Source organism: Siniperca chuatsi, linkage group LG4, assembly GCF_020085105.1.
Source record: "Siniperca chuatsi isolate FFG_IHB_CAS linkage group LG4, ASM2008510v1, whole genome shotgun sequence".
Taxonomy (NCBI): domain Eukaryota; kingdom Metazoa; phylum Chordata; class Actinopteri; order Centrarchiformes; family Sinipercidae; genus Siniperca; species Siniperca chuatsi.
The window spans coordinates 7346493-7369149 of record NC_058045.1 but is presented as its reverse complement, the minus strand read 5'-3'; the positions used below and the strand labels follow the sequence as shown (position 1 = coordinate 7369149).

General features: G+C 41.8%; 1 protein-coding gene across 2 annotated transcripts in view; it reads right to left on the bottom strand.

Annotated features, from left to right (window-relative positions):
- LOC122874837 (A disintegrin and metalloproteinase with thrombospondin motifs 20-like) overlaps window positions 1–22349 on the bottom strand; it is an 89840-nt gene extending 67491 nt beyond the window's left edge. Inside the window, exons 1-8 of one of the 2 annotated variants that reach the window (XM_044193256.1) lie at window positions 21923–22349; window positions 21358–21719; window positions 16693–16861; window positions 6190–6443; window positions 3088–3171; window positions 1227–1351; window positions 1076–1116; window positions 625–730 (exon numbers count right to left, since the gene is read on the bottom strand). In XM_044193256.1, the coding sequence (XP_044049191.1) occupies window positions 625–730; window positions 1076–1116; window positions 1227–1351; window positions 3088–3171; window positions 6190–6443; window positions 16693–16861; window positions 21358–21719; window positions 21923–22181 (1400 nt within the window). In that variant the 5' untranslated portion in view covers window positions 22182–22349. Of the gene's footprint in view, window positions 1–624; window positions 731–1075; window positions 1117–1226; window positions 1352–3087; window positions 3172–6189; window positions 6444–16692; window positions 16862–21357; window positions 21720–21922 lie in introns of those variants that run through there. The other variant, XM_044193257.1, reaches the window with a different exon arrangement.
- Between the last annotated feature and the right edge of the window lie 308 nt (window positions 22350–22657).

Here is a 22657-nt window from a genome sequence, read left to right as displayed (position 1 = left end):
ACAAGTCTTTTTTCTCATTTCACACATGTGGCAATATTTGCTTGCTGTGAAAACACTCCCTGGCAGACAGGCGTGTTGTGATAATATTGCCATTACTCGCTAACAGACAAGCTACATATGACAGCACTGTGACATCTTCAGGTTGTTTCATCAGTCTTTGGAAAGGGGTTGGGAACAAACGAGTTCTCAAATACTAAACAGAATATCCATGCACTGCCTGATAAAGTTCTATGTACCACTTTCAAGAAATCTTTGGATGTATTTACTGTATTTGGAGAACAGAGAACCATATTTAATGATTTCCAACATATCTACTGTGTACTGAATTTCATCTGAGCTTGTCGTCCTCTCAAGACAAAGCTCTGACACATACAGGGTTAACTTCCTGAGCTGTATAGTAAGGTATTATAGGTTGGCATGTTATTAAAAGTCAAGTTTTTCACCTTATTATGTTTTGCACCTGTGTCTGCTGCACCCTACGTCTCTTGATAAGAGGGCTTTTGTTGGTCAAAGCTGGCTGTGAGGGGTGAGACAGGGTGTGTGTGTGTGTGTGTACAGTATGTGTGTGTGTATGTTGGGGTAGAGGTGGTGGGGGGTTGCTACAAATTCTGTGCTGCAACTTACACATGGCCCAGCTCATGAGCGATGGTGAAGGAGGCACTAATTCCATTTTCCTCACTGATGGAGCAGCTCCGGTACTGGTCGCACATGGTCCCCAGCTCTGCAAGCCCTACAGGGTCACGTACACACAGAAAAACACACAGATGCACATAAACACATACAGACACACAGCTATTTGGAAAAAAAACCCTGCTGCTTGAGTGTTAAAGGCGATTAAACCATCAAAACTTCTGTTCCGTAAGAGAGATTAGCACCGCCACAGACTCCCTCCCTCCATCCTCCCTCCCCCCCTCCCCTTTCTACCACTCTGTTCTGTCACTATAATATTATTAGCTGACAGCTTGCCATAAACTCATTACTTCACAGTTTATGAGCTGTGGTTAACAGAGTGGAAAGTTAATTGAAACTGACTTCAGGTGGAGATATTTTTGCAAAGAGAAAGGCAAACGTTTACCTAACGTGTCACATTTATCTTTCGCACGGCAGATGTCTTCCCTGGTAAAAAACAAACAAACATACAATGCTGTTACCCCTTTTTGAAAAGGACAGTTTTCTTGAGCAACTTGGCTTTGCTTTCAAAGTGAGCATGGGAGATGAGTGTGCACCTGGTGATGAGGAGTGCTGTGTCATGGTGTGAGGGATGGCTGTCATCCTGGACGTTTTGGCTCTGCTGCCAGACACAGAAGTTGTGGAGAGTCGTGGCAGCATTGAAGCTCACTGTGGGCCCTTCCTGTTTTGGAGGAAACACCATTGGGGATGTGACCAAGAAACTGGGTATACATATTGCAATGTAGTAAGCAGTAGAAGTCATCAAAAGTCTTAAAATCTCATGTTAAAGGGATATCCCGCATTTTTCAACCTGTCATATTCTCCTGTTTTTGTCCATCGTGACTACTGGTCATGATAATATTTTACTCACTCCGTTGTAGAGATTTGGGTAACATGGTACTTGGCAAGAATGACAGATTGGGGCAAAGATCAGGAGCCCCCTACAGCTTTCCAGTTCAAAAAAATCATGTCAAACTCTTGTCTTTTAGTTAGACTTGAAATCCTTGGGAAATGCGCAACATCTCTCTTGCGCCGGGCCCCCCACCTCTAGGAACAGCTGTAGTTTTCAGGTAGAGGTATTTTTGATCTGACCCGGAGCAGTTAGTCATCCATTTTGAAACATTTGCTACATACAAGAAAGTCTGCCAGACAGACATTCCTTGATATTCATATGTGGGACAATTTGTAGGGTATTGGCTGGATTGCCACAATTGGAGTCTTACTTTATCTTATAGTGGCAGTCAATGAGGTTACTTGTCATTTTATTTTTGCTATTTGGAAACTTGCAGAAACAACTACGACAACTTGGCTAGCATGCAATGACCGCATTAATGCGATTAAGTTGGCCGGCCTGTTAACCCGGAAATAGATCCGTAGTGCTATTCAATTCGCTACAACAGATAAAGGGGTTTCCAAGTGACTTCTTTCTGTATTTGAGATTTGATTTGATTGTTGATTTGAGTTTAAGGTTTCTGTTAAATAAGTTTTTTGGAAAGCTGCAGGAGGATCAAGCTCTTTACCCTGATCAACTGTTTTATAACAGAGGTGGAGAGTAAAATGTTATTATGACCAACAGTCATAATGAACAAAAATATGTGAATAATACCGAGGTTGACAAATACAATAGAATTTAATTTAACTATTTAACGATCAGTTACTATGACAAAGCACAGCGAGCTGGCCTGGGTCCAGACCTTTGAATCCGCCCACTCCACCAAGTTGACTGATTCTGGTCTGGCATCATGACATAAAACAGCATTTTTTTCTCAGTTGAAAAAGTGATTATTCATTGAATGCCATGGGAGGACTAACGCCTTTGTCAAGCTGTTGTCAGGCGTGTCAAGCTGTGCGACAGAACCAAGGAGGAGTAATAACAACAACGGCAACCGCTATAGACAAGATAGACGCTGCTATCGAGACAGCACGTCTTCTCAATATAGCCTGATATTGCAGTTTGTTTTTACTTCGCTCTGCTCCAGTTTTAAAACCCTGGCAAAACCAGCATGTTGGCATGGCTACACATCAGTGTCGACCTAAAATGACATCAGATTCAGGAGGATACGTTGGTCTCCAGAGATCGGTTAGGGAAAATCGAATCCCCCTCCCCCACAGAAATCGGTTAGAGTGGAGGCAATGTCAGACTGAAGATGGAAATGGAGTGTAACGAGATGACAATTCTGTCTGATATCAGGCAAACAGCAAGTCTCTTCACCCACCTCTCATTTGCAGGTGGCTAGCTGCCTCACTATAGTATCGTTTGTTTTCCAAGGAGACCTCTCTTGAGACTTGAGACTGACAAGGCAGGCAGTGTCCTTTCAAACAGGCCCCACAGAGAAAGGGCCAGGCCAGGGACACCTGCACTGACGTCAGCCATATTGGAGACCTGGATACAGGTAGCATTCAAGACCCTGCACTCACCTGTTCATTGTGGACGATGACTAGCTTCACAATCATGATGTTGATAAGGTTTCCTACGCTGGGGTCCCTGTACACTGCTGCTACCTGTAACAAAGACAAAACACACAGAGAAAAAATGCAAACCTCCACAAACCTGAACCAGAGCACAGATAGGGACAGTATAAAAGCTAGTCTACTTCTTAACTCAGTACTTGGAATGAGAAAATACAGCTATCGCTTTTTTCTGGTGAAGCTCCATGGGGTTTAATCAAAATAGTAACAGTTCATTGAAGTCAAAAGAAACAAAAAATGTCTCATTCAGGGTAAGTTTAATCAACAGGGTATTAAAACCAATTACAATTCCCCCACAGACCTTAGCAAAGAAAAAATAAAGTAAAACCTGGACCCAGCAACAAATGTGAAACTTCCACAAAGCTGGAGCTCAGAGCCCCTCTGTGAGGACAGCAAAACATTCCCTCTGTAGTTTTTCCCCTCCGCTTCTCTTGCTTTTCTCGTGCACCCCTGTCACGGTCGGCCAGCAGTCTCCTGAGGCTATGTGCGGCCTCCTGACAGGAACTCATTAGTCCACTATAAACATTTAGCTTGTCTTAGCCTGGGGGGAGGCAAACGTGGCCCAGGCCTGTCCAGAGTGGGCAAGGGGAACCTGCTCTAAGTCCAACTGTAACACAGGACCTTGTTCTGCATGCTCTCGCCCCAATATATGTTATTGTATGATTAGTGCCAGAACCAGAAGTGAAGGGGATTGCAGCCTACATTGGACCATCAATACAGTATCTCACACAGCCAGTGAGCTAAAAACAAGCTCTGAGGGTACTACGGAAATGTCAGCAGGGTCATAGCTACCACAAGGACACTGAGGTCATATTCTCTCTTCATCTTTTAGCTTCCTGGAAAAGATGAGAGAAGGTTCGTAACAGGAGAATGGGAATGGACAGATATTTCCTTCTTGATAGAGCTGTGTTGATTGAATTATTAATTTGTTAATGTTATCACTATTATTATTACTTCAATTTATTTTGACACAGGCTGTTGAGTGTGATTTTAAAGCCAAATCTTTAAGGTTTTACAATCATACATCTATGTTATCAAACCATATACAATAAATAGTACTTTATTAACATTGTCACCCATAAGTAATTTTGGCATTAATGTAATGCTTTTGAATCATGGGTGTACAATGACAAATACATAAAGCAAGATTTGTTTTCTTGACCAAAATCACAACTGTGTATTGACAACATTGCTATATATGTATCAGACTTTTTAAGTTTATAATCAATCAGTAGTTATTGTCAAAACAATATCTTCCCAGACTCTACATGATTTTGTTAATTAAGAATTCTTAATTATTTTGTGATGGGGTTTTTTTGCGTCTTAATTTTTTTTCCTAGCTACAGCCCTGAATGTCTGAAAAAGTAACAGTAACACACACGTTTTTCAGTGGTCAATATACTATATATAAGGTGACTTAGGCACTTTATCAGCATGATCAATACCTAGAAACCTCATTTCACAAGAAAACTGTCCTCACTCACAGATCAAACCCAATGGATCAGACTTGGTAGATTTCTCTGGCCTGCGTCATATTTTGTCTGGTTTGGTTCAATTGTGGCTGAGAGACTGTGAAAGAGGAAAAGAATGGAACGGAATAAAAAGTGGCCTGGCACATTTAACATTGACTGTACCCTCTCAGCCTTACTTAAGGATAACACTTCACTGACAATCATTACTCCTTTATAAGTAAATGAGTGTTTTGAACATTCTATCTGTCATACTGGTAAAAGACAGCAGAAGGTACACACAGTTCAGTATAATTGATAACCTGTCCTGCTTTGACACATAGGCTCCCCCAACGCTTTTACTGTAACAGTCAGGACAGACAGTCAATCACAGTGTTACTGGCTTGATTACCAGCCAGCTCTCCCAGTCAGATATGGGACTCATAAAGAGGTCAAGGTGCTGAGTCAGGATTTTACCAATTAACTGTCCCACTTATGTTGAAGCAGCAGCATGCTTTACAACCAAAATGTCAAACAGTAACATCTGAAACACACAGACCTGGACTGGGGGGTTGGTTCACATTTTATAGGCTTTGTTCACCAAATTACAAAAAAAACCCTTTTCTTGCCTCCCTTATCCCATGGAGATTCATCTTTTGAGGTGTCACTTTCTGTGATTTCTGCCACTACCCGAATACAATTAAGGAAACTGGATTTTTTATGTGGTGCTCACAGCATTTACTTACTTTACTACAATTCACAGACCATACTGTTTATTGAGAATGTAGGTCCAATGAAAACTGCTCACAACAGGGTCTTTATCTAGAGTAACAGGACAATTTTTAAAATCCAATTTTCCAACTTTGTGTGAACCAAAAAAAATATTTTTGCCTCCATTGTATTTAGGCCCTGTTGTATTTAAAAAGGATACATTTCGCAGCAAAAGTCCAGCAAATCTTTTACGTCAGGTTCAACTTTGAGCTTTGAAACATGAATTCATGGTGCTGACCGTGCTGAACAGAGAACTGGGGAGTTGAAAATAGAGGGAGCTTTTTTTTAGCTTATTAGCTTTCTCCAACTGGGAGTTAACTGAGTTAGAAAGCTAGCTAGCTCAGAAAGCTATTGTGACAGGCTAGCAGGTTAGCATGTTTCCAGTTGGCTGGTGTGTTAGCGGTTAGCTCGCCAGTTAACCATCTAGCCTGCAAATAGTCATTATGTTACCAAGCATCACCTGTTTCACAAAGACGCACAGATTAATTTTTGTGTGTCACTTGCTGTTGTGAGCACAGAGGTGGGGGCAGAAATATCAGAGATGGATATCTCAAAACCTGGACACACACTGTAAAAATGTGCATGGTTAGATACCAGTACAGGTAGAAAGAAAAACATGTTTTATTTTAAAATAAATACTGATGAACTGTCTGCACATCCATTTGCATGGAAATGACACAGTTACTGTGCATGCATACACATGTATAGATTCACCTACAATGATAACACATCCGCAAACTCACACCAAATCATCTAATAATACTGAACAACATTAAAAAAAACTTCAACACTGAAACAAAATAATAATTTTTAGAAACATTATTTTACTTACTACTGACATGATTGTTAGGATGTAGTGCTCTAGGTTGCGTCCATGGTGACGCACCATTTTGGCATCTGCTGTCACCATCAGCTCAACGTAGCGAGGGTAGGAGAGGAAACGCTTGCGTCTGCGGGGGGGTCTGGGGTGTGTGCTGGTGGGGTTGTTGTCATAAATGTGTTGATCATCTATCGTGGCTCTGAGAGATTCTAGCTCCTCTCCTATATTCCCTCTGCTCTCAAAAGCAACGGGCCTCTTGGAGTCCTCTGTTTTAAGACAGAAAAATGATGATAAGTGATGATGTGGAGAGGAAAAGATGTTTGGAACTTATTCATTGGAATTTAAATCTTGATCATATGGGAGAATTGGACTATCAAACACTCAGATTCTTCCACACTGGACACCTTCCGCTTTATGTCATAAAGGCATTTCATGGGAGAGCATGGTACATCTACAGTTAAGAGCCAAGGGTTTCAGCTTAGCTGAATTCCAATGACATAACAGAAGGACGCTGGACTTCTATGGCAAAAACCTGCCAAAAATGATGTGTCATTCCAGTGCTTAGGAAAACAATTGTACCAAGAGACATGGGATCAGCGGTGAGCTTTGAGAGTTTTCAGGTCAGGCAATGTGCACTCCCTCTGGGTGAGTGTAAGCCACACAAAGAGAGAAAATCCCATGATGACATTTTACCGACTCACAAAGGGACTAGACTCAGTATGCAATCTGCAAGGGGATATAAAAATCCTCAAATGACCCCACCTCTCTGCTCCTGGCCAGAATATGATCTGAACATTAAGTAAGATGTGGACAATCATGCTGAAAGGCAACAAATCAAATATACATGATGCCAGATCGAAAGATTCCATTTACAGGCTGGAGGTGAACGCTTTCAACAACAGCCTGAGATGAGAAAAAACAAAACAAAATAGGACGTTAGCCATATACTGTGCATACTCAACTGGCATTCTCTCAGCTGAACTGCATGTGTTGAGCTGGCTATGAGTGATAGATTCCTTCACCATGACAGAGTGAAGTTAAAAGAGGCAGACAGAGGCAGAGACACAGACCAGGAAAGCAGGAAGAGCTTGTTTCATTGGAGGAAAGGAAAAGAAAAATCTCCAAAGGTTAATGTCGAAGCAGATTTAATTACGCATATATATATGACTGTCCATGTCCACAGGGATGTTTCCTAAGACTGTAGCCAGACAGAGTTTGGAAAGAGAGTTTGGAAGAGCCACAGGTAAAGCAGAGGAACAAGACAGGGGACAAGCTTTCTAGTCTCCACACAAGCAAGAAAAAAGGAATGTTTTGTTTGGCACACACAGCTGAAGTATATTCCAGTTACTAATAAGCAAACCACCCCATACTGAAGGTTAAGTGATGGATCTTAAATCGCTTCAACATCATCAATCAAGTTAATGATGAACACGTCAAAGATTGATGTTAACATGTTTCAGCCAAGATGAAGAAATTTATAAACATTGGATAGATTTCCATAACCTTTTTAATGTTGAAACAGGCCATCTGAGGACGAAGTATATGCATACAGGCCGTTGTGCTGTATGTGATGCACAACCACATGTGATACTATGTAAGAAAGATTGCTTTCAGTAGTTTCTGCCATCTCTCAGCTAGGGTAAGATGGATTTAAAGCTGACACCAGACAACGTGCCACAGAAATGTAGCAGGAGCAAATGGTAAATCATGCAAACACACAATCTGAGATTTCATATACCATCATAACTCTAAAGCATTTTGCTCCAGTGTTTGCAAACATGACAAATGACATGACTCAATGCATGTAAAAACCTTTATTTATTTATGTGATCCATATGGTCTCAATACTTATATGGAAGATAATATTTAGGAGTTAAATGCACCTTTTATCAGTTTTGGGTCTTTTAAGGACCCATGCACATATTGTCAGTGTTTACAAGCCAAGCATAGTTTGGAGTCCGTCATCCTAAACAACCTCCTCAACTTTGGATAACACGATTACAATGAAGAGTTCCATTGTCTTCCAAACACTCAATCTTTCCAGACAGTCAGACAGAGAGAGATTGTGTGTAACTGTTTTAACTGAGAAAAGCAAAAAAAAGAGGAAAGAAAACTCGTTGAGCACTCTGAGATTATTCAAGCGATGCCCCCAGCGGGCACGCGAGGTGAAGCGTGACTCCCTGGCACAATGGCACATAGCTCTTGCCGCCGTGAGGCCCAACCCCATGCCAGCGCCAGCATCCCAGTCAGCGCCAAGCCCCTCTGTGCCTGCGCACACAGCCAGGGCAGCTGGGCCAGAACAGAGCTTTGTATTTTCCAGGAAAAATCTCTCCGAGGCCAAACCCACTACACTAAACCCCTTAAACAGACTCATCACTGCAGACAGTCTGACATCAAAGGGATTATCAAAGCATAGAAGAGTATCTACATCTTCAGAAATTGGTGTTAAGTCTCAGTCCAAGTGAGTGTGAGATGAAAAAAGAGAAGAAGAGGAGGAGGAGGTGGAAGTATGGTCTCCGTTATAATAGCCTTTGAATCAGTACAGATTAGCCACACACAACCTTTCCCAAATCTCCTTAGGTTCAAATCCCCCTCTCACTAGGTAGTGAGCTGCTACTTACACCATGAGAAGACAGGGGTGACTGCCCTGACCTGCCAGACACACAGAGACCCGACATCATCCTCTGGGCATTGGGCATCAAATCAGCATCACCTATACATCTACATCTCTGGATTTTACATGTTGATTGAATAGATTCAATTTCTTTTTACACTAGAAAAGATTTCATGACCTTGAGTCTATAAAACCAAGCTCCAGCGGTTCTTACAGAGAACAATAAAATGATCCCTGCACGACATGAGTGTAAGCATTTGTAAATGTTGTAATTTGTTTGGCTCCAGTATGCACATAGCTGAAACAGATCCACACCACACTCACTTTTCTACTCAAATGCCTACTTGACTTTATCATTATGCCAAAAGATAACCAAACACAACAAATGTTATAAACAATGTTTATCTATTCACTCAATAACATGTTTAATTGCACACCAAGTACCCCACACACATTATGACTCAACATATTTCAAGACTTCAGTTGTGTTTCAGTGCGTACATATGTTTACACTTGTTTACATTCGTTCATAAACATTAAGGTATGGAAGCATTTTGATGCTTGTATTTGCACTTTGTTTAAGCCCATTCATGTACATACAGCCTGTCCAAAAGGATCTCAGTGAGATTTCAATCTAGATCAAAGAGTTGCTCTTTGACTCTCCTTCAGTTCTCTGTCAAAAGCATCAATGCCAAAAGCCCAACAATGGGGAACACACATTTCACTGCTGAACTAATTAACATTCTTTTACAATGGCCCGCTGAGAGTTAAAGCGCCCTATTCCCCAGGTGCCAATTAAATAGACAGTATACCTTACATTGAGTATATGTAGTGCCTTGGTTCTATATGAGGCCAGACACTCTGGTTCCTGTAGTTTAACTCACAGTACAACTCAAGAGGGGAAAAAATCAGCAACTCCTGCAGACAGAGGCACAATTAAGTGCAATTCTGTGGCTAGACAGTGAGAAGCAAAAGCAGCTAATTGTTGCTGTTGAAGAAAGCTTTTAAAAGTGAAGTGGCATGGCTTTTGACCTCACTGGAAGATGGTGCGCTTTGTACACTTACAGTGCTCTCAGAGTTCAGTTGTTATTTTCAGTTCAGAGGCATGCTAAAGACAGCATCGTGGTCAGCTGAAGAATGTGTTTGGAGTAGCAGACCCCCTTTGAGGAGACAAAACACTACTTATGGACCTGGACCTCTAATGATGGGCAGGGTAAAAAGATAAAATGTCTCACTATAATTTATAGTATATAACTATAGTATATGTATTACTGAGTGATTCATGTCCTCAAATTATTTAACACATTCTCTGGAATCATTTTGCATTCAGTTTCGGCACTTTTTATTTACTCTTGGCTAGGTAGCTCTTGCTGCTACATACATATATAGATATATATATATATATATATATATATATATATATATATATATATATATATATATATATATATATATATATATACATACATATATATATATACATATACATATATATATACACATATATATATACACATAAATATATATATATACACATATATATGTATATATATATATACATATATACACACATATATATATATACACACATATATATATATACACACACATATATATATACACACACACATATATATATATATATATATATATATAGATATATATATATATATATATATATATATATATATATATATATATATATATATATATATATATATACATATATATGTATAGGTATATAACTTTGGCCGTCACCCTCCGCTGGTGGTCTCATCCTTCAAGCTGGTCTCAGAGGCCTGGGAGCTTGAGGGTTCTGCAGTATCTTTGCTGTTCCTAGTACTGCACTTTTCTGGACTGAGATGTCTGGTGTCCAGGGATCTGCTGTAGCCACTCCTCCAGTTTGGGGGTCACTGCCCCGAGTGCTTCGATGACCACGCGCACCACTGTTGCCTTCACCTTGCAAGCCTTCTCCAGCTCTTCTCTGAGCCCTTGGTATTTCTCTAGTTTCTCATGTTCCTTTTTCCTGATGTTGCCATCACTTGGTATTACCACGTCAACCACAACGGCTTTCCTCTGCTGTTTGTCCACCACCACGATGTCTGGTTGGTTCTCCATTACCATTCTGTCAGTCTGTATCTGACAGGATCTTGGCTCAGTCATTCTCTATCACCTTTGGAGGTGTTTCCTACTTTGACCTCGGGGTTTCCAGTCCATACTCCGTGCAGATGTTCCTGTACACTATGCCAGCCACTTGGTTATGACGCTCCATGTATGCTTTCCCTGCCAGCATCTTACACCCTGCAGTTATATGCTGGATTGTCTCAGGGGCCTCTTTGCACAGCCTACAACTTGGGTCTTGTCTGGTGTGGTAGATCTGGGCCTCTATTGCTCTGGTGCTCAGGGCCTGCTCCTGTGCAGCCATGATGAGTGCCTCTGTGCTGTCCAAGAAATAGCAGTAAACCAGAATCTATACATGAAGAACTCACAAATACCACAATTGTGAATGCAGTTGTTAAACAAAGAAAAAAAAGGAAACCAGTTGTGACTATAGTTCAGTACAAACAACTTTTTAAATAAAACTGTGGAGGATGATAAGTTAATAGGAGTAGTGCTCCTCCAACACAGTCAGTATGGATGAAGTCATTACATCTCCCATATTTTCAAACATACCAAAAACCTATTTAAGACCCTGAAACAAATAGTTTTGCCTTGACATAAACAAAGCAGGTCTGCAGTTTGGAGAGACGTCTAGCCTCTCAGATGATAAACAGCCTGAGCCGCAGGCGATGACACTGATGTTTCACTGGCCAGCTCTCAGCACTGCTTCTCCCCAGTCCACCTCAGTGGGAAACTGTCGCTCACCTGTCACCCCCTCTCACCTCTGACTGTCATCCATGCCACCATGCAGCTCCATTCCAATCAGCCCCCATCTGTTAAGAATGCCCAGACAGTAGACAGTGGCAGAAAATAGCCCCAGCTGGAATCTGTCACGGGAACTCAGCCCTATTGAACCCAACACAACTCGTCAGGTTCAATAGGGCTGAGGCCTCGGGGCAGGCAGACACATGGCAGCTATTAAAGTTAGAGACTGTCTGTTCTGTATCTGTTATCTTAAAATCAGATGACAGTGACTGCAATGGACCATATTATCTGTCATGCAGTGTTGTGAAATTTGAGGCAATGATGGGACAAAGCATCAAACCTGAAGGGAAAACTTGCACATTACGCAAAACTAATCTCTCTCTCTCTCTCTCTCTCTCTCTATATATATATATATATATATATATATATATATATATATATATATAGGCTCAAGACTCATGGCAAAACACATTTGTCAACTCATTTGACAATTAAGATTAATGTAGCGTGATAGATGAAGAAGATGGTGATGATGAAGAATTTTAAATATTTCCGGAGAACTGATAAACTTTTCCCAGCAACCTCTGCACACTAACATTATCATCTTGGCAGAAAACACTATGTCCATTCAAAAGGACAATCTGATTCTTTTTCTATGTAGGCCAAAAACAAGGCAGTGGGTGAGAAAGCTACTTTAGAGAAGCAGGTGTAAAAGAAGAAAGGTGGACAGTGGGAGCTTGGGAAAAGGCTGGGGCCTCTGCCAAGCTCTGGAGCAAAACCGACAGGCACATGCAGCGTAGGCCTGGACTGCTCAAACACATACACTGCTTGCTCAGCAATTCCCAGTACTCAGTGGGACACTTCGTCCACTGACAGGCCAGGGAGATGACATGCACTCCTGATGGATACTAACACACACTCATAAGCAAACCACATCTATGCATGCATACAAAAGACCAAGAACAAACTTTTTTCCCTTGCAACAATAGGTATTTCCTGAAATGGGGGAGGTTCAGTCTCTCCAGGGAGCATGAGGGCACAGAGTATGCCTAAGCCTTTTGGAGCCATCTGACATTCAGAAGCTCCACACCAGCTAAAGCCAGACCCTAAAGGTGAGAGAGGTTGTCGACGTGGCTGGCCACCTTTCCCGACCCCTGTCAAGAGCTGGAGTTAAGAGGAAAATAAAGAGTTTAATGCATACATACTTCCAACTGAGGCCCAGAAAACAAGCCAGCAAGCCCAGTAACCACGCACCTCTAGGAGGGGAAAACCTCAAAGTCACATCCACCCGTCCAATGAGTGACTCCAAACAAAGAGGGAAGTGAGGTCACAATCAACAAGTGCTTCCATTCACATACATGAAAGCGCAAAGGGAGAGTGGGCAGCAATTCAAGTCGGCTAGTTCAAACCCCAGGCGGGGGAGGGTATTTTTCCATGTAAATGAACCCATTGACCAAAAACCTGATGCTAGCATTTGAACTACCATGTATACACAGTGGGCACCAAGGGGGGAATCCTATACAATGATTGTGTTGAGGGTCAGGGGGCACAGATGCCATGTGTGCCAAGTATTGCCACATCAAAGCCAGTCACTTCACTGTCCCAGCTGCCCTCAGTTAGCAATCAAGAAATCGGGTGAAACGCTCGGGAGCCAACACCGGAACATTGGTGTTTGGGTTTACAGATGGTAATGTTTGCTGTCAAGCTGTCTGTATTCAATTCACTGTTTCTAATTCAGACAAAATATGACAACCCACAGCTTTAGACATGCAGCAAACGACTGTGAGAAAGAGATACTGCACAGCTTCCCTTCCCTCATTCTCTTGCTTGTCTTCACATGGATTTTAGAGAGCAAAGGGAAGAGAAGGAGAGAACAATCTGCCCCTATCTACAGTCACCCTCATCCTTGTGGCTATCTCTATCGAAGGACAACGCAGGGATTCACATGCAAGCTCAGAGACAGATACCCTGTAGAATGTGTCATTAAAGGTTGGAGCAGTGTTGTGATTTGAGCCCAGTAAGCTTCTTCCCCAGAGGCTTTTAAAAGCCAGAACCAGGCACAACAAGGCACTCTGTGACTTTAAAACATTAATCACCCACTCAACAGCTACCTACACTAGAGGTATTCTAAACAGCGGGGAAGCCACCCAGGTTGGCTGACACAGACAGAAGACTGATGCAGTTGAAAGCAATGTCAGTCAGTGTTACCAAATTTCGTGGTCATGTTCTTCAGATTCTTTGATTCACTCTTATATTTCTGATTTGTAGTGTTAGTCTGTTGGTTTCTAGTGTAGCCACTCTTTGGAAACTGTGCATTTAAAACACATTTTTTACTCACATCCATTCAATTCATTCAGCACATAGAATGATGTCGTGGCTTTATCAACAGCGCATGAACACACACGGTGAAGAAAAGCAGCTGAAGACAGGTATATAGCCATGTCATGACTGCTGAAATAACAAAAAATCATTTTCCATCAAGGTAACACTTTAAAAGCCCTTATCATTGCACTTCTATTTCTGACACGTCACAGGTAGTGACGGCACATGTACGAAAAAGTCAAGTATCTGTGCGTGTCAGAGATGACAAGCGCAAAGTTAAAAACAAAAGTTCATCTTTGTTAAATTCATGTGGAAACACAGCCTTCCTCTCTTTTCAACACATTTTTGCAGAGGTGCACAGGGACTTTGGAAACTCTTACTGCCTCAATAGATACAGAAGTATCAGATGTTGTTCTAGCACTGTCTGTGGCGCACTAAAGCAGAACTGAGACATCATATCTGAGCGAAAAGCTTATCTCACCAGAGGTATCTTTCTGCTGATATACATTTTGTTTTCCTGGAAGTCTGCTTGATAAAATGCAACTTGTTTCACCATTTGGCTGTAGCTTATGGTGCTGTGTTAATTCCCAATTTATTGATATTGATATTTATTCATACCTCTATTACTGCTGTGCAATATCCTCTGTCTCATTATAATCTTAATAAGCTACACTTAACTTGACAGTTCATGCACTATTCCCTTATACCGTATTATTATCATCAACCGGTAAACCCACTTTGTACTTCACACTTATTTTATTTTATACTTATACCCACTTGGTACTTAATTTATTTTCTGACCTGTATTATAGTGTATTATATTTTTTTGCTTAGTACTCTATTCCTGTGTGCACTGACGTGATAGTGAGCTGCTGTAGCAAAAGAGTTTCCCCTCGGGGATCAATAAAGTATTTCTGATTGTGATTCTGAAATGTATTGAATTATAATCAAAGGCATAGCTACAGTAATAACCGGCAACTCTGTATATATGTATCCACCTGTAAAAACAGTTACTGCATTACACTGCTACTGAGAAACATTGATCAGCTTTGGGTTGCCAGTTCGATTTTCACTGAAATCCAATAACAGCAAAGTTATTTAAACTTCTTACAATTTTTAAACTAGATGCGCTATCATCTTTGCTGTAACATACAGAAAGATACAAATTTCAGGACACAGTCCAAAAATACTGCTGATTAGCGATCCAGGTCTTAATTCCTGTATTAACTCATGTATTTCTCAACACTGATTTTCTCTCTCAGCACAGGACAGACATATTATACAGACATGGTGCAGAGCGGAGTAAAGAGAAGGTAAGAGCTACAGGGACAAGACCATAGTACACAGAGCTGGATGTGTGTTTTCTTAAAGAACACATTTAAAAGTCCAAAGCCAAGAGGCAAATGTCCAAATCCAAGACCAGGAGCAGCCACTACAAGTGCTTTGCAAGCAGAACAACACACGCCAAGCCAATGTTTATATCTAACCTGCTAGTAGCAGCGTGTACTGTACTCCTTCCCATAAAAAGACAGGACAGGCCTGTTAGTCTTGGCTCTGTATGGCCTTCAAAGAGCCCATTTATCGCTGCATCTGGAGAGGGGCCTATCTGATAAAGCTGAGGAGCCGCAGCCTGAGACACCACACAGTCCTAACCCAGCCCCACTGGTTCTTTTAATCCTGCTGCTCATTGTTTACCTGCTGCCCTTTGATGAAGCCCTACAGGTGTCTCATCCATATACGCATCTTCCTCCCTACTATCTCCTGCTGTACACTTAATATAATTTCTACAAGAAGAATATCGGTTCATAGTTCAGAGGTCATGAGATGACAAGTTTGGATGTATCTCATTTAGAGTTAAGTAGATATTAAAGGATAACTGGTTAAGATATAAACTAGAGCTGAATGATGACAATGGATGTTCCTGGGACATCAGAAGTCAGGGGTCATTCACTAAGCTTCCACCTTAAGGGAGGGTATATTTAAAAGTGCCTCAGAGTGGCTGCTAAGAGACCCTCCAAATTTCTCAGTCTCTGTTTACCACACACAGACTGAGAGAGTGAAAGGGCCCATCAGGTCAGTCCTAGTTCTTTAAACTGCCGCCACACAGAATGGCCACCACCAGGCGACAATGGCCGGGTTCAGACAAGATTCAAGGGTTCAAAAAGATTTATTGGCTCACACAACAAAGGCTGCCCATGGAGCTCCCTGCAAGGACGACTCTAAGGCCTTGCATCATGGTGAACTTCACTCGGTTACCCCGCTCTCTCTTGAGGGCCTCTCCACCATCCAAAGGCCTTAACCATAAAAATTCTAATGAATTTGGGGGAACTTTCAAGCAACCTCACAAGCCGAAAACCTCTCGAGTCCTTTTCATAGCAACTGAAAATGAAAAAGTAATTATTCCTTCCCTCTGAGCTCCTGCCACAGACCTGGGATTGAATGCTCCAGCAGAACATGAGTGAAAACACCAGGCAATGCTAGAGCGCGTTTTGCTTAATTAAGTTGAGGAGTTTTCAGTAACACCCCTTAATCAAGGCTGAAATCTTTTGGGTATCCTGCAAGCCAAAGATCGTGACTGAGTATAATTTTAGAGCAGTGTTTATTGCCTTGGCTCAGAAAGTGAATGCAGGTCATCAGAAGGTAAGTGTGTGTGGGCAAAAGTCAGACAGACAGTGGTTACAGGCAGTATAGTTAGGCAGTCTGTAGTCTGTTACCTGAGGCAGCACAGGGCTCTGTGTTGTTGTCAGTATTCGAGATGTTCTTTTTCCTCTCATGTCGATAGACAAGATGAGGTTTGTTGTGCTCTTCATCATATTCCTCCCCAGCAGCATTTAAAAGAGGCTCCAAGAAGTATTCGCCATGTTGTGTCGTAAAAGTTCCAATCTAGAGCAGAAAAAAGAAATGTCATTTATGGCTTTGGTGGTGCATGTGTGCATAATCTACTGTATGTGAGTGAGTTACATTTACAGATTAGGGCATAGTTTCATTTAAAGAGGTGGTCTAATTGCAGTCATTCTATGTTGCCCTTGGGCACCACTGTGCACATTATTTTCATGCTTTTGAACATGCTCTGTTTTTTGACAGGTGCCCATGGAAAGAACATGCTGACTTAGAAAGGTCAGAAAATATCTATAACAGCTTGCTGTCAGTTATTGTTGAAATTGTAACCATGAGAATCAAGAACAATCGTAAGACATTTTAAGCCTTTTATACATTTATTGAAGAACAAATAAGTGACTGACTATGAAAATGCATTTCCCCTCAAACCTGACACTGGGAGGAGTGACATCATCACACATGGACAGAGCTGCTGACAGAGGAATTCTAATATTGATTTGGCAGCTCAGTCCCTCACAAAGCTTCTTAGCTCACTCAGCCATGAGGCACAGGGGTGTTTGTATGGTAATTTCATGCGCGCACTTAAACAGGATATTGGACACTGGAATGTTATCTTTAAGACAGCATTATTCCATAACCCTCCCCACAGGTGATGGACGCTTGACAATGGAAAACATACAAATCGGATATGGAAACGTGCACAAACTGTATGTGTACCTTTCCTCTCCGCCTTTCAAAGAGTGAAGGATTAGTTGGCTTGCACATATGCAATACTTCCTCAAAAGTGCCTTGAGTGCTACATGTGTTCAGCGCTGCAGTGTAATGAGCTTGTGAAAACATGGCACAGGATAGAAAAAAACACATCACTGGAAAAAGACCTCAGAGACTCAAGGGTTCTAATTGTCCTTTCCCTCTAATGCTGTCCTGCAACGCAAGCATTTCTTCAGTTCTGACAAGCCAGTAAGAATTAAACTGCTACTGCAATGCAGGAATGAATCAAATTATTGACAGAATCCAGTTACAGTGTGGAACTGTGAAGCAGTTTTTGTGCAAACCCATTGAAAATGATCTTCTACCAAAGACAAATGCAGCATTAGGTGCAGTGACAATATTGTACGTCCCACACCCAAGTATCAGACTGTCAGTTCAGACACAAAGCATGTTGTGACAAATGCTTTCCTGGAGAAGTTGAAACTTAAATGGAAGTGTTCACTAATCTCTTCAGTCGAAATTAAAATGAATTGATTCATTAACTACTTTATTTTCCTGTTCAGGATCCCATTATGGAGCCCATCCCAGCATGTACAGAGCAAAAAGCAGGGATTCAGCACTCATAGATTGTGGTTAGATTGAAGTTTAACTGAGATATACTTTTACACTCATGTTCATTCCTATGGGCAACAGAGACGCCCTTAAATTCTATATGTTTGGACCAACATGAAACTATAAATGAATTTGGCTGGTCAAAATTTGCTGACAATGAATTTCTCAAATTGATGTTATATGCATAACATTAGAAATGATCCAATGTTAAAGAGCACTTCATTGTGTGTCTTAATAATCAATCACTGACAGCAAAAAATCTAGTAATATGAACCATCTCATGTGTAAAAACAACATTCTGTTTTGAGTTTCAAAAGTAAATTCTTGACCTTGGAAACAGCAGTAACACAAAATAATCTCGCCACAAGGTTCTGTTAATAACTATTCTGGATCTTTCAGTCATATCACATGGTCTTCAGCAGATAGAGATCGCCCAGATCTCATGGAACTGTAGATGTAAAAATTTCCTTTTTGTGGAGAACTCCCACAACTTAAAACATTCTGTTTACTCTCATCTGATTGTGAGACATCAAACATTTGTCTAAGTATTCCTGCACAAAGATTTAGATGCCCTTCAATTAAATATGAGAATGGTGCAGCCTTACTACAGCTGCTGTTGTAGTGATCTAAATGTAATGAATGATTTATACAATGTAACAACTGGTAGATGTTTACCTGTATCTTGTAAATCACTATCTATGGTGAGTTAACTTTAATTAGATGATTATGGTTGAGCCTTTCTAAAGTTCTCATGTGGTGTTAACGGAAGGCTGAACAGACAAATGCTCTGTTTAGTCAATGGAGGGGGCAGAGTTTCAGGGTTTCCCAGCATTAGCTCAGCAGCAAATCTGGCAAAAGTTTGGACAGACACAATGGTTGCTGTTCAGTAGTGGGTGCTGAACTGGACCTTACAACTGAGGGACTCCTATTTGAAGCAGGGTCACACTCATGACATGGATGGAATGACTGTTGGCACACATCTGTTTTATTAAATCCCACAAAGACACTTTCAAACCCTGTGGGTGCCGAGTCATCCAAAAGTGCCGCACAGTTGCAGTCAATCTCTAAAGTTAAACAGGCCATAAAGGTGCCATGAGTCTGATCTTTACACAGAGGTACATCACTTGGTGCTGGAATGAAGATGGCCCAATTTCTCAGGACAGGCTGACTCACCACACACTTCTATTATGTGAGAGAACGAGCTCCTTCAGGAACTAACATTTCCCACGGTGTGAGCAATCCTTAAGTTCCACACAACCTTCATTGGCAGTTGTCTCCTCCTCTCAGCATTTCTCCTCTTTTCTGCCCGTCACAGCTCACTCTGAAAAGGCCAAAAGCTCCTCAACCCCCCCATTCCCCTGGGGACGGCTTTGAGCAACTCTAAACGAAAGGGGAAACTGCTTTTTCTAGAATGACCCCTTTGTTTTAGGGCTTAATTATTCCTTAATGACCTCATCCTAACAAATGTGCCCGGCCATTAAGCCCCAGTGATCAGATACGGACACATTTATGACCCAATAGCCTCTGGTGCTGTCTCCATTGTCCTGTCATTCTCAATGAGTGATGATGCGGATAAGCAACAAAGATTGCTTGAAAAAGGATGCAAACATGTTTGGATAAGCGAGTCATACATCAAAGTTGGGCAGAGGGGCAATTAAAGGCTTATTACCCTGATAATTCCAGCATACCTCATGTCTTAAATTGCTATACAAACATGAAACAACACTTTATTTGGTGGTCTCTTTTCTCCAAACCTACACTGAATGAGAGTTAATCCCCACTAAGCAATAATACACAATGATTTTAATCATTATGTCAGGTTTCAACAAGAGTACAATTACTATATCCATTGTAAATGTACTAGTTCAAAAAGTGTCAAAGTGCAGCTGATACCTAATCTGTGACATGCTATCCTGGTACTGTACACAGTGCACCTATCTAAAATAAGGATTATGTCACTGATAGGGGTTGTGACAGGGAGATGGACTCCAAGGCTATGGTCCTCCTGTCTGTGTTGCTGTGGCCAGAAAAACACCCCCACCACGCAGAGTCCACGCCAGAATCTGGCTAGTGCGACTGAGGTCAACCCCCTGTCCCTGGACCAGTCACCTTATGTGACCCACGTAGTCATTCCCTTCAACAGTTATCAGATTCTCTCACACAGGAGTCAGCAAAGAAAAGGACCTGGACATGAAACTCATTATTACCCAATAACTTCATTACAGCCCCATGAGTTCTAACAGATATGATAGGGCAATAAAAGGGCAATAAAAATGCAAACAGCTGCTTTCGACTGAATGATAATATGTGTTGTTTGGGGCTGCGACTAATTACTGATTACTTTCATTAACGACTGATCTGATGATTGTTTTTCTCATGAATCAAATACTTCTTTAGTCTATGAAAAGTGAAAAACTATGAAAAAAACACCACCATCACAAGTTCCCAGAACCCTAAGGTGACATCTTGACAGCTTGTTTTGTCCCAAATACAAAGGTATTCAATTTACAATGCTATAAAGAGACAACAGTGAAAAGCAGCAAGTCGACACATTTGACTAGCTGGAACCAACAAATGTTTGGCATTTGTGATTGATAAATTACTTAAATTATTAATCGATTAACTTACCACTCGTTTAAGCATGTCTGCTGTTATTAGACTTTGCTTAGTAGCAGTAAAGAAGTGTTTGATAAAGTAAAACAGGCATGACATCACATAGCTGCACATACTGTAGATTTAACCCTGTGTGAATTCTACGGATACTTTATTGATCTTTGGAGGGAAAATCTGCCTTTTTGCTTGCCTCTATTCTCAGTGGTCACACAGCAGGGTCAGCCAAAGAGCAGCAACCTTAGCTAGAGCTGATCACGGCTTTGAGTGTGTCTTGCTCTAGAGCACTTAAGCAGAGTGGATGCTTGTTGCCACACCAACCCAGTCTCTAACCACTACACCACCCTGATGCCCAGACTGCACTGTGCAATAGCAGCATCACCCCACAGGCACTGGGATGCAGGGCTGCACGCTCTCCTCCTCAGTGACATTAGTCCAGTAACACTTGCTCTTGTTACACTCCTACACACTTCACTTGAGCTGCGGGTTATGGGGGACATGCATGGATGGAATCCGCTGAAATGGGAGAAAGCGTTGAGGCCTGTCAGCATCGCTTGATTAAAGCGTCTAAAAAAAAACTTGAAAGGTATTGAGAAGTCAATACTCACAAGGCCAGTGCACAGGCTGAAGACGGCAGGGTACTCGCTCTTGGCGTTGACGTGTCCGCGGAAAAAGCAGTGGCGCATATCGCTCGGGGCATGGAAGTGGGAGTCCGTGGCGTTGCTCTGTTCCGCTCCCAAGTGTGTCACTGTGTAAACGGGGGCGATGAAGTCGGAGTATGCGGTCAGATTGAGATGAAAGCGTTCCCCGAATGCATCAATCCTGTAGTGAACCCGTACGCGCGTCAGGTCATCATTTAAACTTCTCCGTCTCCTTCTGTAGTGCAATTTGTGGGGGAATGATTCTCCGAAGTCATTCACACGGAGCGGGGTGATGATTTCATACGATGACAGCCGCTTGATGAAGCTTTCTGCAAAAAAAAAGTTTTTCAGAGAAAGTTTTAATTCAGAGACAAAGCACTGTGGCATTAACAGCAATTCGTCAATGTAATAAATGCAGCTGCAGCCTGACAATCCTATAGCAGCCTATGCCAGGCATCATGCTCAAACACCGCCGATTACCGTTAAAACACCTTCAGCAGAAGCCTACTCATAAATCAAAACAAAACACTACCTTGTTTCGGATGCAATCGGTATTGCAAAGTGTCCCGGACAAGTGCTGACAGATGACACATTAGTCCAACCAGCCAGATAGCAAACTGCATGATTTCCTCCGCGAAGAAACCCGGGCTGTCGTCTCCAAGGCAGTACCCTCTGTCTCTCCCGAGCGGCTCCCCCTCTCCCTCTCCTTTTCCGCGGCTTGTCAGCAACAGGTCGTGGGTTCCGCGGAGGCTCTCTGCAGCGCAAGTCTTGCAAAGTGCATTGCTAAACATGCATCCACTGCCCCTCTATAAACGCGAACTATTTATGACACATTCATCACCCTGACAAAAAAAAAAAATGCTGCCTAATGTAAACTGCAGTCTATACTGAAAGAAGGGATCAGTGCCAAGTACGCTTTCCCTTAGCCATCCCTGGAACAGCCCGTGCACCCTAAGCGCTCACCAACTGCGAAGCAACGCCCCTATGGGCTCCCGAGCCAATGGTGAGTGCGCCTCGACCACCACACATGGGGCAGGCTTCAGTTCTGCATTGTTAAAAATCCTGGAACTAAAATGTAGCATTCATTATGTAAAAAAATCAACCAAAACAACAAAAACTCATCTTGGATTCAGGGTTTGTTAGGTTTGTCCTCAGAACTGATTGCTAATACAAAAAGTGAATGACACACAGACCTTTGAGGAAACTATCCTAAGCACTGATATTGTAGCTATGCAATACTAAATTGACCTTATTTTATTTCAAAATC